Below are 16,808 nucleotides of genomic sequence, written 5' to 3' on the forward strand. Positions count from 1 at the left end.
TTTTGTGATCCTTATAATTGGAACATTCATTCTCCAACAACTTAAAGCCCAATAATCACACCACATCTGTTCTGCAAACAAGTTTATTAGAAAAAGGAAGAAGTACATTTACATGCACAACATTTTTATTGTTAAGTTATTCAAGGGCAGGATTGCTATTTACTGGTGCCCTATTCCAAGTTGGCGCTATAGATGAAAAAAGAAAGATTAAATAGGTCCACACCGTGTCTTGTCAGTCACAATGAATTTCCGTTTTAGTGTTCTTACCATAAGCAGAGGAGCTGACCCACACCCCAACTTCAAAAGCGGATGGTAGTTTAGCTGCAGAATTAAGCAAAATGGGAAAAGAAAATGTAAAACCACTAAGAAGGTTGACAAAGCACCTTTAACTTTCCCAGAACATCACTGTACTCAAACCTGCTCAGCTGGAAGAGGCTTAGAGCAGCACTCGCCCTGTCATTTAGCAGAAATGAGAAAATACTGTTGCATGGTGTCTGACTGTATCCACTACTGACCAGCTGGAACAGAATTCAGCCATGCCTTCAAATACAGAATAGTTCTGGTGACACTGAGTTTCTCGTCAATGAACGATCAATAAAGATCCCACAGACGCGTGTAGGACTGTTTGATTTACTTCCAAACAAAGTCGGCTCCTGCTCACCTCTGCTGAATGATGAGTGTTCAAAGAGGGGGGCCTCCTCCACGAAGAGCAGATTAGGGCTCTGTAATTTAATCACATCACAAAACAGAGAAACGAAAAATATTAATATTTTCGGGTGCTGGGTTACTCTGACTGCTCAGAACAAATATAAACAACAATCAAAAACACAAAACACTGATTTCTTGTTGTATACCAACCTGAAAATCAGCACACACCGTGATAACACATCGCCGGGAAAGCATGTGGCGTGCCACATGGTGTCCGTGCTACAGAGGCTAACACCTTTTCCGCGTGCACAGGGTGAAGCACGCAGATCCTTAGCCTGACATACATACTTGCCTTCCTTTTGGCCCCGCTCGGATTTTACAGCAAACCGGGACACTCATGACTGATACTTTAACTGCTCTGCACGTAGTGCCGTATTATTACACCAGCCATCTTCCCACCGCAGCTTTAATGCCGCTCCAGCTACATTCTTCTTCTGCTGCTGCTGCTTCGGCATTTATCGGCGGATTGCAAACCTCTATTAGCTGCACAACGCCACCTACCGTACAGGAGGAGTGCTTCCACTCCTGACCGCCCATTCACACGGATCTAATACATTATCTTCCTCTGAGTCAGTCGACTACATACTACATACTACATGAAGAGTACAGTTTATTCAATCCACAAACAATTTTCAATCCCACCGCTCTCGGTTCCTTCACTGTGGGCCCACTTCCTCCTCCCTCCCACCTTCCCTGTTGTGTCCACAGTAGTGATGTGTTGTTCTTCTTTCGATTTACTGGCGGATCGCAAACACGTTTGAGGTGCATACCGCCATCTACTGTACAAGAGTGTGTAACATCGTGTCCTTTACCTAATTTCTTAATTTATATCCACCAACCTTGTGTCGCTTAAGAAAGTAATAAGTCAACTCGGAGAGCGATTCGTTGTTTTTCCCTGGTCCGCGCATGCGCGCCACAGGCTTAGACTCGTTTTTTGCAGATTCTTTCTGCTTCATATTCTCTGTGTAGGAATGGCTGATTCGTTCACGACTCACAAGTACGGGTCTTCTGATCTGAGTCTCTCGTTCACTTGTGTCATGGCCGCTGCGCAGGCTCAATGTAGAAATGAGTGATTCGTTCACAACTCATAACTACGGGTCTTCGGGTCTTTTGTTCATTATTTTAGTGGTTACAGTGGTTACCTTAAAATAGGATTTTAGGATTTACTTTTATTTGCTATTGGCTTATGTTTAGATCAGAAAAAATGCAATCGTCCGCTTGTCATTCAATAAAAAAACAAAAACAAAACAAACAACACTCATGTTGACACCCAATGTCGCTCTTATACAACAATTCTAACAGTTAATATTATTCACCAACAGCAGGTTACTGCTGGTTTATTATAAGACAACCCAAATAATAAAACATGAACTTTTTCCTGACCTCATTGCACCATGCAGCTTTATCTCAGGCCTCAGTTTGTCACCGTTGTTTCCCTCATTAGATGCAGATAAAGACTTTTTGCTGTAATGCTAACAAACAGTTCTACCTACGGAGTGATCGACAGATTTGTCTGCAGCCACCTGCCCCAGTCTGAACCAACCTTTGTATCATATATAATCATCTGTAAGTTAATATCCTGTTGGTCTGCAAAACTGTTTCATGGTGAGGTGTTAGAGAGTGGAGAAGTTGCCAAAGCGAAGAAAAAAAGTACACTAATGATAAGAAACTACACTTTAAGGATAAAAACAAACATATAACCAAGACGTTAAAGACTGGATTTTTTACAGAGATATATCGAAATTATAATCGATTTAATTTGATCGTGCTAAAACAGCAGTTAGCATGCCGTGTGATGTCTGTTGTCATGGCACCGAGTCAAAGGGCAGTGGCGTGTCATTCACCGGCTTCGCTCTGATTGGTCCGTCGGGGAGCGCTCCACTTCCTTATCGGAGACCCCGCGGAGAAGGATCGGCTAACGCCGGAGCTGTCTGCCCTGCTGCATCGACGCTGCTCGAACCAGTAAGTCCCGGAGGAGCACTTCGGTGATTTTCTTTTCTTTTTTTACATGTGTGTTAATAAAGGACAACACGCTTGGTGTGGCAGTTTGAGTTTCTCAGGTTGGACATTTCAGCGTAATCAGTGTAAGCGCTGAAATCAAATGGACCGTATGGGAGCAGGTGGCATCCGAACAGAACCGCTGACTGTCATTTTCAGCACAAAGCCGTGAAATCTTTTTACCGTTACTACAAGGCCAAACGACAAAGAAAAAAACAGCAAAACAGTCCTTTTGAGCGGGTTTCATCGTCTTCACGTTTGTAGGTTTCGCTGGCCAACCCCTCTCCGCTGTAGTGTGCAGGGGGGTGATGCAATTCTGGCACGGGATGTCCTTAAAGGCCCCCACGATGGCTCATCTAGGCAGCGGGATTTATGAAACGTAATTTTTGCGTCATCTGTCATCGCTGGATGCGGGAGTTATTTGTTGAGATGTGCTCCATTGATGCGGAAAGGTTTGCACATAGGTATGTAGGTCAGTAGATGTGCAAGGTCGCTTCACTGGATTGAGGACATCCACTTCACTCAGGGATTAGTTAAACAATAAGGTCAGCTAGCAGCTGGGCAAAATCACACATCACACGTTATCCCAGCACGTCGAGCACACAACCCTGACAATTGGATTTGCCCTCAGATGACCTAATGTTGTCACATCGTGTTGTGTTTCTAATTTATTCAATAACGTCAGTGATTTACATCGTCGAATTGGAGTTGGAGCTCACACAAACAAAACAACAATTTAATGATTTATTCGTAGTCCTTTATTTCAGAAATGTATTGTTTGCATTCTTTGATGAGGAGAAAAATGGAAAATTTTATGTAATCGATTTGTTATGTTGTCCTTGTTTTATTGTCAGAAATCTAATTATTTCAAGCAGAAATCCAAATATATTAGCCAGTTGTCTACATCAAAAAATATATTTCATCTGTAGCTGAGTTGTTCACACAAGGTATTTATTCACTGGCTTGTATACTTACAATACTTATCTTAATGAAACCAACTTGCGCTGTGAGAGCTGTCAGTTTTGTTGGACTGTTTTTCAGCGTCTCACTCTATTTTTTATTTTTATTTTTTTGTTTCCCATCAGCATGATGTCTACACTTTCACAGACAAAGGAACTCTTCAGGAGGGCAGACGCTGTCTGTTTCGATGTGGACAGTACAGTCATCAAAGAGGAAGGCATTGATGAACTTGCCAAATTCTGTGGCGTCGGGGATGCAGTCACTGAGATGTATGTGTATAAATTCTCTCAACATTCCATAGAATTGGTAAATACATACAGCATAATCATCAGATCATCATCTGACACAGTTACATGCTAACATTTGAAGTAACTACACCTGTTTCCCATGCTAAGCCGCCCTGTGTTTCTTAAACATGTCAGGACTCGCAAAGCTATGGGTGGCTCAGTGACTTTTAAAACAGCCCTGACTGAGCGTCTTTCCATCATCCGATGTTCCAGAGAACAAGTGAACAAACTGATAACGGACCATCCACCTCAGCTGACTCCAGGTATCAGGTGAGCACACCAAAGTTTTGTTTATTTGAGTAACTGAAGAACCTGCTTCAACGTGAAACAATGTCAATAAACTAACCAACCAAACAGACCGTTATTAGACTTATAAAGACAGGCTTTATTTTATTAATTTTTGTGGTTATTTAAGGACAGAACATTGTTGGAAAATGAGAATACTTTTTAAAAGTCAGAGGAGCTTCTTGAAGTGGTTTATACACGCTAATAGAAAGCAGGTGATTTAGGCTTCAAACTGTCCAACAACGTATTATCATTCATCCAAGTTGGGGGAAAAAAAACAAACCAATTCAAACATGAATGAGCTGTCTGTTTGTATTTGACTGTAATGGTTGCTGACTGAGCAGACAATCTAGTTGGTAGTGTGGCAATAATGCTATGCATGTGTTAATCATTACAAGCCCTTTCTCCTCCTTTGTGTATATGCAAAGGTGTCCCATCACTCACATTCACTTCTAAATGTGTGCAATGTTGGTTTGCGCAGATGTATTTAATAGATGATGCTTCTCGGTCCAAATGAGATCTGCTACACAAAAATGGGGGGGGGGGGGGACCCCAGACATGCTTCTAACTTGATTGTTGCTACATGTTCTTTTGTTGTTGTCCAGGGACCTTGTGGACAGTCTGCACCAGCGCAACATAAAGGTGTTCCTCATTTCAGGTGGTTTCCGCTGCATTGTTGAACACGTGGCCACTCAGTTAAACATTCCTCTGCATCATGTCTATGCTAACCGACTCAAGTTCTACTTTAATGGTAAGAGCTGGAGTGTTTGACATTTTTCCTTTTCTTACAAGCATGGAGGAATACGTGTATGAAACAGCTCAGTACTTGAATCCTCGTCATAATAACCCTAAAAATGTGAAGTAATTTCTGTTTGTCAGAATTATCCTGCCAGTATGTTCTCAGGTGTAGTTCTAAGTTTCTTTAATAGATTCTTTAATGTGTTTTCCAGGAGAGTATGCTGGTTTTGATGAGAGTCAGCCCACTGCTGAGAGTGGTGGAAAAGGAAAAGTCATCAGCATACTGAAGGAACAATATGGCTTCAAGACTGTTGTGATGATTGGAGATGGAGCCACAGATCTAGAGGCCTGCCCTCCTGCTGTAAGTGCTACATCTTGCGCTGTTGATTTTCAATTTCAAGTGTGCACACAAATGTATAACAGGTGGTCAAAATGTATTTTTAACAGTCAAGGATATTGGAGCTATCGTGTCCTTACAGTGTTATTTCTTTCCCCTTAGAGTGCTTTCATTGGATTTGGTGGGAATGTTATCAGGCCACAGGTTAAGGAGAAGTGTTCATGGTATGTTACGAGCTTTGGGGAGCTACTAAAAGAACTGGAGAAGATTTAAATATGCTATAACAAGTCATTACTAATTTCAAATTTGCACCAGGATAATGCCACTGGCTTTATTTAGTGCACATTTATCCTTATCCTTTTTATAATGGAAAATGTTTACATTAGAATCACCAATTTTATCCAGGAATGTTGCCTTGTTGATTTTTATACTAGTTATTACTACAAAAATAACCAAACACTTTCTATGTTGTGGGTTAAAGATTTTAGTCTTTTAGCACTTTTTGCATTGATGCTTTTAAGGTAAGTTAATACAACTCATGCATATATTGGCATGTGCAATAACCATTAGAAGTGTTGATGCTATATTGGTATAAAGAGCTGTAACCAGCTATGTCAGTGAGTATGTGTCCTGTAAAGATATCATTACTGACAATAAAAACATGGTGTGAAAGATGCTATTTGAACTACTTTATTTTCTGTTGACTTTGCTGTTCTTCTCTTAGAACTTCTTCCTAGAAACCAATGAATGGAAAGACAAGATAAACATGCTTTCTTTCACAGTAAAATCTATATTACAGTATTCAGCAACATAACTGGCCTCTTAGCCAATGATAACATTTATTTTCAGAGGTTATCATAGATGATAATTATACACAGGAAAGATAAAAAGTTTTTAAAATCAGGCATGCTGCCATCACAACAAAAAAACTTGAAGCCATAGTTAAACACAGCACCATGAAACATTGATATTACCATGACGGGGAACTTAACAACGGAAAAGCACAACTGAAACGAGTAGTCTGCAAAGGAAAGAGCTGATGTGTAACACACCTCAAATAAAAAAATTCTGAGGTTTACAGTTCACATGGTTTACGTTTTACTTTATCATCATGAGCTATAGTAGAAATACAGCTTTCATGAGCATTCAGAGGCTTCCTCTCACTTCAAACAGATATGGCATGGCTTACATCTAAGAACCACTTGCTCAGCATATTTAAATACAAATATTCCAAATTTACATTAAATAAATAAACAGCCAATGCATTGTGCAGTCAACTTCAGCAGTACTAGTTCTTTAAATCTGTTCCCAAACTTACACTATACAGCTGCTCATCTTTTCAAGTAACTTTGGTTTGTTCTAAACTTAAACGAGTTCTCTTCATAAATCAGCTTAAATGCAGTACATGATGTGGATGTAAGAACCATCAAGTTATGGCTTCAATGGTAAAAAATTACACATCCTGTCTGTCCAGATTGTAAGTGGCTTGGACTGTTTTAATTTCCAAGGTAAGCATTGTTGTCTCTTGACTTGTTGACATATTGAAATATTAAAGCAAGAAAAGAAGGAGGGATGTTGTCTGGCAGCACGGTGACAGGAGTCCAAAATCATGACAGTGATGCTCTGGAGGGATGTTAACATTCAAAAGGGTGCCACTTCAATTTAGTTTCCAGTTGGCTTCTTATTTCACTGCATTGGTGATGCCTTCGTTGGGATCATAATCCTGGAATCCATATGCTGAATCAGAGGAACTGGGAAGAGGTGAAACAGATTTAGAGCTTACTTAGTGTTTCCTCATAGTTTAAACTCTATTTCATATGGATCACATTTACTATGACAAAAAAAACAAAAAAAAAAACAAAACTTCAGCATGTTGTCAAAAACCCTTTTCAAAGGACTTCGGAGTGACAAATGTGAGTTTTCATTTGCAATTCAGTGTTTAAAAAAGACTGCCATCTGCCCACCTGTGTAATACACCACCTCATGCCAGCCCTCCTGCTGCCACGCAGCATTCCTCGTATTTTCTCTGGACTGCAGGTCTTTGTATGCTGAGATCAACAAATCACACACATTTTAATGTGTTTAATAAATCAGGGTTGCAACTGCTGAGTATCTTTATCAGAACTTAATTATTTATTCTTGAGTAATCTATTTATCACTTTCCCACTTAGAATATATGCCCAGTATTCACACTTTTTGCTCTGTTTTGGTTTTTTACTACGTCGTGAAGAAAAACTCTTTGTTGTCTGCTAAGACCTCAACAGCGGCGAAAATAAACCAACATATTACAGTTGCTGACCAGAAAAAAAAAAAGAGCAGAAAGAGATAAACCTGTCTACAACTGAACCAAACTGCAAAGGTCAGTAATAATGATCTGTGGGTTCATAACAACAAGCTGCTTGATTCAGTTGATCTCATTTGTTAAGTGCTGTTTTAAGAATGCATTAAACAAAACAAACAGTTTAAACTCAAATCTATTCATTTGACAGTATTCAGGAACACAATTATGTTGCCCTTTAGAAACTGGAGCCAGCTAATTGTGACATTTTTACTTGAAAGTTACTTTAAAAAGGTGAATGAAAATTAGCATGATTGCCTACATAGCAAAACTGTCTTTATGTTATTAAAAAAAAAAAAAAAAAAGCTTGAATTTCACTGTACCCCAGAGGTGATGAACCATATAAAGGTTGCCGATCTGTGAGAAAAACCCTCCTACAGCTTCTCTGTTGTGCTGGCGGTATCCAATCGCTCTGGCCCTGCAGGCAAAACCAGCTCCAGTCACAACACAGGCCAAAAACACCAAGGCTTCATCTGGCATAACAAATCCAGCCCAACCCATGAGATATTTGAACGCTCCTCAAACATGGATTTCAAAAATCATCTTTGAATTCAGTCTGGACTGTTTTTAATTTATACAATTGGATTTATTCTGTTTGGTTAATGCAAGCTGGACGGCAACTGTCTTCCATAGCTGTGATCATCCATTATAATATCCCATCCAAACATAAGATGTGACATCAGTGTGCACTGTATGTAAGTCTATGACTCTTAACACTGGCCAAATCTAAGTGAAATGAGCAGATAGAGGTGAGGGACATCAATAAGTATTGTCCCAAAGCAAACACACACATATTCAAATTATAATCACTGTCTGGATTCAAAACCATACAACCTATTTTCTTCATGCTGTGGTATCTTGAAGTATGATTAAAAACCTTTAACTCCCAAAATTCTATAAAAAAAAAAAATGTTGTAAATTTCTTTACTGGCGTTATCTGCATGACAGCAGTTGTTTGCCCAGATAAAGCTGGGTTGAAACAGATAAAATAACTGGATTTAGGAAAAGATGAACTCGACTTCAGTGTGGTCTTTTCACATTATTTTTTTTTTTAAGACAAATGGAAACATAATGCCTCAAGCAAAAACTAATTATTCAATTGTTTTATGTTATGTCATTGTTTAAAACAATGAACTGGAAATAGATGTGGAATATATGATCATACAAGTCAGAAGGGTAAGGTGTCATGTAATCTAGTGGATTCAGTAACAAATGAAAAAAGGTCAAACGAGTACAAAGATCAACAGAGAAATCCACTACAGAGATATCAGAAAAGGAAACAGTCTGTAGAAAACTAAGTCATGTGCAGAAAGCTCATGTCTTCATCTTAATCAATTACAATCAACTGTGTTGCACAAACAGATAAATGCTGACCTGCTGGCTCTGTCAGGCCACCCACTGGCTCTTTATACACAAACATTTGTAGTGTACAACATATTAGACTGAAGTTTGAGTCTTGGCTTTACAGCATGACAGTACAGCTTCAAAATAGGGTGTCTCTGTGGAATAGCTCTTATTAATGACAGTGTGATGAGGGTTTCATGTAGTGCAACTGTTCTGTAACTACAGTTCAGTGAATCAAATTAATTCAGGCTGTCTTACCAGTAATTACCCCACTCGATCATGGTTCCTGGCTGTAGCAAAGAAAACACAGGATTTTTATGTCAATTAAATGTACATAATTCTGAGTTTTCCACCCTACATGTGTATCACACATCCTCATTTCAGAGAACACATTAACACAAATAAGTAATAAAGATATAGCTCAGGTATTTGTAATTGTGAAGATAAGCTGCAATACCAACATCCAAATGGTTCCTCAATCATTCTCTGGTGCTAAGGGCAACAAATGTACTGCTGTTTCTGGGACGTAATCTCAGTCTGTGATGAGGGATAATTGCTTGCATTCATCACCTGTCACAATGCTTATCAACAGACAGCCTTTCAGATTAAAGTGTTGTTTAGGACTGCAACTAATTTCAATCCAATCATGAATCCAGGTTAAAATTGTGTTCCTGGACCGCCAATTTTCATCAAGGGGCCATAAATAGGTACAAAAAAAGAAAAGAGTGGTTTGTGTTCAAGAAATAATCTCATCCTTAATGCTACATGTCACCAAATCAGGTGACTGGAAGCTCATTCAATTAAAATGTGGTCTTGAAAAGTAAGACAGTAATGTTCTTTCTTTCTGCAACATTCTATGCAGATGACTTCTAGCCTTGGAGCAAATGCACAAATATGTGAAGTGATTGCTCAAAAATTGACAGAAGATTCAGATTATTGGCTCCATTATTCAAATTATAATGAAAGTCTTATTTGAGCTAGCAGACTAAAGAGAGACGGTGTTATAAACTATAAAGAATATTAAGTCGTTATACGTTTCTTTAAGTCAAATTAATGTTTGGATTTCTTGTTAAAAAGTAGCTCATTGTGTTTAGTAAAGCGAATTCATGGGCCAAGTAAGATATAAGGCATAACTTAGCTCATATCCAGACCTTACCCTGAGCTGGTAGGACCTGAGCTCATAGATGTTGGGGCCCTCTCGAGGTACAGGCTCGTTCCAGAAGCTGAACTCCAGGAGAAGCTGGTTCCTGCGTGACAATAGCATTTTACCCCGCTCCTTCCTGTAAGCTGTGAACTCCTGCCAGTGAGTGGATGCCAAACAATGACCTTTACTACACCTTACATATGTATGATCATTATACAGAGGGAGCTCAAACAAGATGCTTGTGAGGGAGGCTACCTTGTTCTGCCTGAGCTTGTTCATGACCTCCGTTAGAGCGGGGTATCCTCCTCTGTAACGCCACAGGTGAACTGACGAAAAAGTATGATTGATGCAAAATTGTGCAAAACACACACACACACACACAAGATATTTTATAAGAAGAATTATATCACAAAAGTAAATATTACTCCAGGCCTCAGAATTGCTACGAATCTGGCAAGAAACATAAAATTCACAAGAATTCTTAATCAATGAGCTGTTTACATTATTATTTTTCATGGATATCTGACTTGCTGGATAACTGTTTATTCAAATACTATCAAGACAGTAATGCTGTCATAAATCTTATTTCTGGGCAACAATAGATGGAATGACTTATGTGATTTAACATTCTCGTATAACAAAAACAAAAAAATTTTGCCTTTGGAAATTAGGAACGCTCATATACTTTTTTTTTTTTTTTTTTGGTATACTTGCATGAGTAGAGGAATATAAGCTAGGATGCCTGCTGACTTGAAAACAGTGCAGACTCCAGATCTGTCATACAGAGAATGTCTGTGTGTTATTATTAGTAATCCTACCAGCCTGGTCCTGTTCTCCATACCAGGTATTCCAGGTTCCCACCAGCTCACAGGGGTAGTACTTATCAGCATGGATGGAGGGCAAAACATCCTCACTGTCATGAATGAGGAGTAAATTACTTTAGCAACATGATATGGTTCATATACTGAAATACAGCAGATAAAACTATTGGTGTATTTGTCACTGGCTTTATGTCTGCAGTCAGGTTTACTTAAGTCATTGTCAAACAACCAAATTACAATCAAAGGTTTTCTGGCAACGTATCTTCTGTTTAATATTGCAGATATTATGTTAGACTGTCTACAAGCACGGGCGTCTTAGGCATGAGCAACGTTGGTCTGTGAAAGACTGATCACCTCTCAGGAACAGAATGTGCCAAACTATTTTTACTCAAAACAGTCCAACACTGTTCTTAGGCCATCCTGGTGTCACACTACTACATTACATCAACTGAGCTACAAGTTCATAACAGTGTATGTGGTATTGGACAATAATATGAAACAACACGCACCACAGTTTGTTGTATGCTTCCAGGGACTCTGGCTTCACATTATGGACTGAAAAGAGAGTTTGTGTTTGACAGTAATATCATTTGGAAAATTGTTTATCGCAGTTTAATTGCAAATACAGAGACAGGAACTTACACTGAATTTTGTAGAGGTTACTCTCCTCATTTTTGGTCAGTAGGTTGGAGTGTGCATCTTTCCTCGGATCAACCTTCCTCACAAACAGTGACTTAAACCAGCTGTCCTCTCTGTCTCTGCTGCTTGATGTTGCAAAACACCTGCACACAGACAGATCATGATGGACCATAACTACTTGCGTTTTGGGGTCTTGTCTTCTACCCAGGACATTATTCCTTCATGCCACATTAGACCTAGAGATGCACACATTTGCATGGGCGGATCAATGATCATAAACATGGTTACAAGCTAAAACAAACAAACAAAAACATCACAGTCTGCATCCTGATGTGCATATAACGCACACAATGATCCAGATGTATCTGAATTACAGGGCCGGTGTAGAAGATTAACTATGAGATCTGACAATAAAGCATCAAATTGACCTTGAGCCTTTGAGATGCTCTCCAACAAAAGATGACAGAAACTTGTCTTTTTTCTTCTTCCCCTGCAAAAACACGCAGTTTCAGCCCTGAATATCTCGCAGTAAATGAAGTTAAAGTGCAGTTAGGGGTCTGAGTTGCAGATGAAGGCCACAGAGGGCTAACAAACACCGGGCTAACAGTCCCGGATCACCGCAGTCCCCTCACACCGCTCCGGAAACAAACACACAGCCGACACACGTCCACCCCACCGGGCCCTGCACCGGATCCTGCACCGGGCCAGCGCCCCACCTGCTCCACAGGACCAGCCGTCCGGCCGCCTGGGCCGCCCCGCCTGTAGCCCGATGTAAGCCTCCGCCGACTCTCTGAAGGACTCCAGGCGCCATCTTCAACTCAGCCGACTTCCACGGAGCGGAGCTGCTCCCGCGCCTGAGCGGCAGGTGGCGCTGCTTCCCCGCACCGCTCACAGCGGAGGGCCGGAGGACCGGAGCCCCGGAGTCAGAGGTCAACCCCGGCCTCCCGGAGGACCGGAGCCCCGGAGTCAGAGGTCAACCCCGGCCTCCCGGAGCCCCGGAGCCCCGGAGTCAGAGGCCAACCCCGGCCTCCCGGAGCCCCGGAGCCCCGGAGCCCCGGAGTCAGAGGCCAACCCCGGCCTCCCGGAGGACCGGAGCCCCGGAGTCAGAGGTCAACCCCGGCCTCCCGGAGCCCCGGAGCCCCGGAGTCAGAGGCCCGGAGTCAGAGGTCAACCCCGGCCTCCCGGAGCCCCGGAGCCCCGGAGTCAGAGGCCCGGAGTCAGAGGCCAACCCCGGCCTCCCGGAGGACCGGAGCCCCGGAGTCAGAGGCCCGGAGTCAGAGGCCAACCCCGGACTACTGGAGACCGGAGGCCCAGAGCCCCGGAGCCCCGGAGTCAGAGGTCATTCCCGGACTGAACACACCTGAGGACCGGAGGAGCTGCAGACCGGATCCCCGGAACCAGAGGTAAACCTCGCACTGCTCACACCTGAATCATGGAGGTAACATCTGATAGATTTATTAAACAACGATAAAAAAAAGTAGTAAAGTAAAGTAAAGAAAAGAAATCATGCTTCTGTTGCAAACTACTAACATAGCAACATGCTAATCATTGCCTGTCATTTTCAAAATATGACATATTTCCATCTGGTCCTGATGCAACATTGAATCAGCGTCACCTTGCTGTCTGGAGAAGAAAGAAAGTGCAGAAAAAGCACAGGTGTTACCAATAACATTAACAAAGACTTTGTTCTATTTAAGTTTCACTGAAGAAACTCAATGGAATCCAACCCTCATTCATTTTATTATTTTCACCTGCTTTTCCTACTGTAATAAAATCCCAAACTGGGAGAAACTGCTCATCTGTTTTCTTTTTAAACCTATTAGATGAGGTACTGAAGCATCTCATCTTATGAACTTAATTGAGAATAATATGAAGATTTATTACAAACTTGTGAGTAACAATTTTGTCCAGAGAACAATAGTGAGTTTGTTAAGTTGGTTGTTTCCAGATTTTAGAGTAATGTGAACAGTATGTGAATAAACTGAGACTGTATGTCAGTTGCCGCAATATTGTCTGACATTACGGCAGCACTCATCTTCTGATGATATTAATGAGAAAGAAACATTTTTGTTACTTGCTTGTTTGTTGTTGTTTTTATAACAGACAGTTTTAAGTTGTCAAAGCAAAGAAGACGCAGGTGTGACTAAAAAAATTATGATAGCTCAGTTTTATATGGGTCATAAAGGCGTGACAAACTGCCTGCACAATATCAGAGCCCTGGAGCTCAATGGCCTAACTCATCAGGGTTATGAATAACACCTGTTGTTTTCCTGCTTTGATTTTAATTTCTGTGAAGATGTTGGCCTCTGGTTTCCTGAAGTGGACATCAGCCCAGGCAGAAGATGGTCCCACTCACTGTCTGTGTAGCACATCACATACAAAAATAAATTAGCCTCAGCTCACATCCCTGTAAAAAATCCAGTGTTTCTCACAAATGTAGAAATTCTGAAAATGATGACAGGCAAAAATCCCCTCCCTGTTGGTCTCAACTATATGTGAATGGTACCAAATAAAAACAATATGTCCGAAAACTTTAATAACATAAATGTGGGGAGGAAAAAAGATGAGCCTTAATAATTTAGAGCTCAGGGTATTTGAAACCCTGGATTCATCCCAGTCTAATCCTTCCCAAACATACTACAGTGACCAGGAGGGGGCAATATTATTCCATTTATAGCCCATGAACTGCAGTTTCAGTTCCTATGAGCACTGTTTGAGTCAGATAAACCATACAGACACTTTCAGACTTAACTGCAGGCACCACATGACACAAACCTGCCTACAGTGATCGTTGCAGACAACAAAAACTATTTAAAAGTGTTTGGGGTGGATTTCTTTAAATGGCATCACCAATCAATCAATTAACCTCATGCTGTAGTAATGTTTTCATTTCAATAGCGGTTCAAATTGTCAACAACAATTTTCATGATGTTTACAATTTCCACTGAACTTATTAGAGAGAATTATAGAAAAGACCAAAAACTGAAAACATTTGTGTTTCACAACGGCCTTTAATCATCTCAAAAATCCTCAGACTTATTTATCTTATCGTCCTTGACTGTATATAAACCTGTTAAAACTAGTGGATTTTGGATTTTGAGCCGAGGATTTCAACTTTGAAAATTGTGTTTTTACAATATTGTAGTGGTGCTTTTATCTTGTTAAATGATCTCAGTATTTTTTCCATCACAGTATTTCACTCTGGTCACTAAACCTGACCCCGTTGCTTTACAAACCTACCTCTTGGCACATTAACGTCTACCATAGTTAATTTCCCTTTAACTAAAACATAATTCTTGTGGGGCATTTTATCTTTATATGATTCTATTTTGACATGTTACAAGAATTAGAAAAAGTTCATTTTAATGTGGTTTTATGTCTTTATGTAGAGCACATCAGTTTTGTGGGATCCAGTTGCTCATGGATGATGGAGAGGGCAATGGGAATATAACCATGGAGGAATTCAGATAAATTACTTCCCACCTAATGACATCTCACCACCGACTGAATTCAACTATTGAGGTATTTGTTCGAAATCCAAAGACATATATTATAATGGCGTGTTTTCTCTGTGAAACCTTTTTGAGTAAAAAAAAAAATCTAATTGTGGCTTTGTCTGGGAATTCAAAATATGATGAAATTTTGCCCTTTCTTTTCCAGATATTCATCAAGACAGTTGATGTTGAGTGGGAAATATGGATATATGTGTGCTATGTGTGTTTAATCACAACTTCACCAACAGCAATGGCTTTCTAATGTCCAGTAGTTTTTTTTAAAGGACAAAGTTTGATGATGAATATATCCACAAATGGCACATTTTATTCATGGAATAACTGAGACCAGCTTTTTACGAAGCTCCCATGTCTCACTATTCCAGCTATGAAATAACCTGTAAACTCAAACTTATTTTGTGAAGTCTTATTTTACTGTGTACCTTATTTATCAGAGGAAATATATAATCTGTTCAAGTGAGATGTGTTAATCGAATGGTCTGCACTACAGTGAGGATTTAACAGTGGGTAATAAATCAACTCACATCTTCTGTGCTTTGCCAATATCTCACATCACTGTCACGGAAACTGTGTGAGGGATCCCACAGAGCTCATTTTCAGAACCCACCCATTTCTTCCTGCCACTCAACTTGTTTTCATGGCTTTATATTGTCCAGTGAAAGTAACCTGAAATAGTTTGTACTACTAAAGGCTTTTACTGTTCTAGTCTTCATCCAGTTCACAAACAACAAGTAGAAACAGAACAACACTTTTGCTGCCGGTCACTGCACATGCACATGCTTACAGGCCCCAATTCGCCTACAGTTCACCTACACACAAACTGAGGGAACTGTAGGCAGACTAGGCGATCTATGGGGGAACTGTAGGTGAACTGGGGCGTGTGCTTGTGCAGTGACCGGCAGCAGAACTGTCACGTCTGTTTCTACTTGCATGTGTAATGTTTTAACTCTGAGTACAGTGATCTATGGTGATCATAAATTTTGGGCAGGTGGTGTCGAGTCTTTTGTGTTGTTTTTGAGTGCCTTGGAAGACTGTGGAGCCTCCAGTGATGTTACCTCGCTCAGGGTTTCCACTCCCTTTACAGGCAGTCATCACGGTTCCAGTACAGCAGGGGGCTTATTCTCCAGTGGAGCAACCCGTCTGCCGACCCTTCCCTGGATTTTATTTTTCCGTGTGTGCATCCATTGCTGATTTAAAAAAGGATCATGGTAACTTTCATGGCGCTTTGCCCCGCAAAACAGGGAAGCAGGGCCAAAGGGGCGGTGTTCGTCTGAGTTTGCACAGTCAATCTCTCACTCGTATCCCACTGCCATCTATGATCCTCAGCAATGCAGTCAATCAGAAATCAAGTATTTTAGCTTTAAGCATGAATTCAGGGTTACCTGTCGATTGGCCATAATGAAAACATGGCTTGGATGCAGAACTGCCCCAGGATGGGTTTGGCGAGCTGGTTTGCCTCGATTGTGATGCAAATGTCTCTGGCACATCACAGGGCAGAGGGCTGTGACTCTGTGTGAATGAGTGCTGGTGCAAAAATGTTCTTGTCAGAGAAAGTCTCTGCAGCAAAATGTTGGACTGCTGGCTGTATCTCTACGTCCCCATTATCTGCCCTGGGAATTTCACCAAATACTTTGTTTATGTCCACCCCAGAGCTAAGGTGGATAAAGCCTCAGAGACTCTACTTCTATTGACCCAGA

The 16,808-nt window shown here is 40.8% G+C and overlaps 2 protein-coding genes, 1 long non-coding RNA gene and 1 other non-coding gene across 4 annotated transcripts; 1 reads left to right on the plus strand and 3 right to left on the minus strand.

Moving 5' to 3' along the window:
* Positions 1-87: 87 nt before the first annotated feature.
* LOC115053506 (uncharacterized) lies at positions 88-1,346 on the minus strand. The gene is made up of 3 exons (XR_003841451.1): positions 859-1,346; positions 662-722; positions 88-321 (listed from the first exon to the last, which is right to left on the minus strand). It is a non-coding gene; the product is annotated as an uncharacterized LOC115053506 (long non-coding RNA).
* Positions 404-540, minus strand: LOC115053666 (small nucleolar RNA SNORA15). The gene has a single exon (XR_003841484.1). It is a non-coding gene; the product is annotated as a small nucleolar RNA SNORA15 (small nucleolar RNA).
* Positions 1,347-2,603: 1,257 nt separating the features above from the next.
* psph (phosphoserine phosphatase) lies at positions 2,604-5,984 on the plus strand. The gene is made up of 6 exons (XM_029517991.1): positions 2,604-2,670; positions 3,792-3,935; positions 4,089-4,223; positions 4,844-4,989; positions 5,189-5,337; positions 5,476-5,984. Exons 2-6 carry the CDS (start codon positions 3,793-3,795, stop codon positions 5,584-5,586), a joined length of 684 nt encoding a protein of 227 aa, XP_029373851.1. The 5' UTR covers positions 2,604-2,670; position 3,792; the 3' UTR covers positions 5,587-5,984.
* LOC115053356 (protein NipSnap homolog 2) lies at positions 5,971-12,443 on the minus strand. Its single transcript, XM_029517989.1, has 10 exons — positions 12,316-12,443; positions 11,603-11,742; positions 11,470-11,515; positions 10,958-11,052; positions 10,395-10,465; positions 10,152-10,292; positions 9,254-9,285; positions 7,975-8,069; positions 7,278-7,361; positions 5,971-7,064 (listed from the first exon to the last, which is right to left on the minus strand). The coding sequence occupies exons 1-10, from the start codon at positions 12,408-12,410 to the stop codon at positions 7,000-7,002; spliced, it is 864 nt and encodes a 287-aa protein (XP_029373849.1). The 5' UTR covers positions 12,411-12,443; the 3' UTR covers positions 5,971-6,999.
* Between the last annotated feature and the right edge of the window lie 4,365 nt (positions 12,444-16,808).

Source organism: Echeneis naucrates, chromosome 13, assembly GCF_900963305.1.
Source record: "Echeneis naucrates chromosome 13, fEcheNa1.1, whole genome shotgun sequence".
Lineage (NCBI taxonomy): Eukaryota > Metazoa > Chordata > Actinopteri > Carangiformes > Echeneidae > Echeneis > Echeneis naucrates.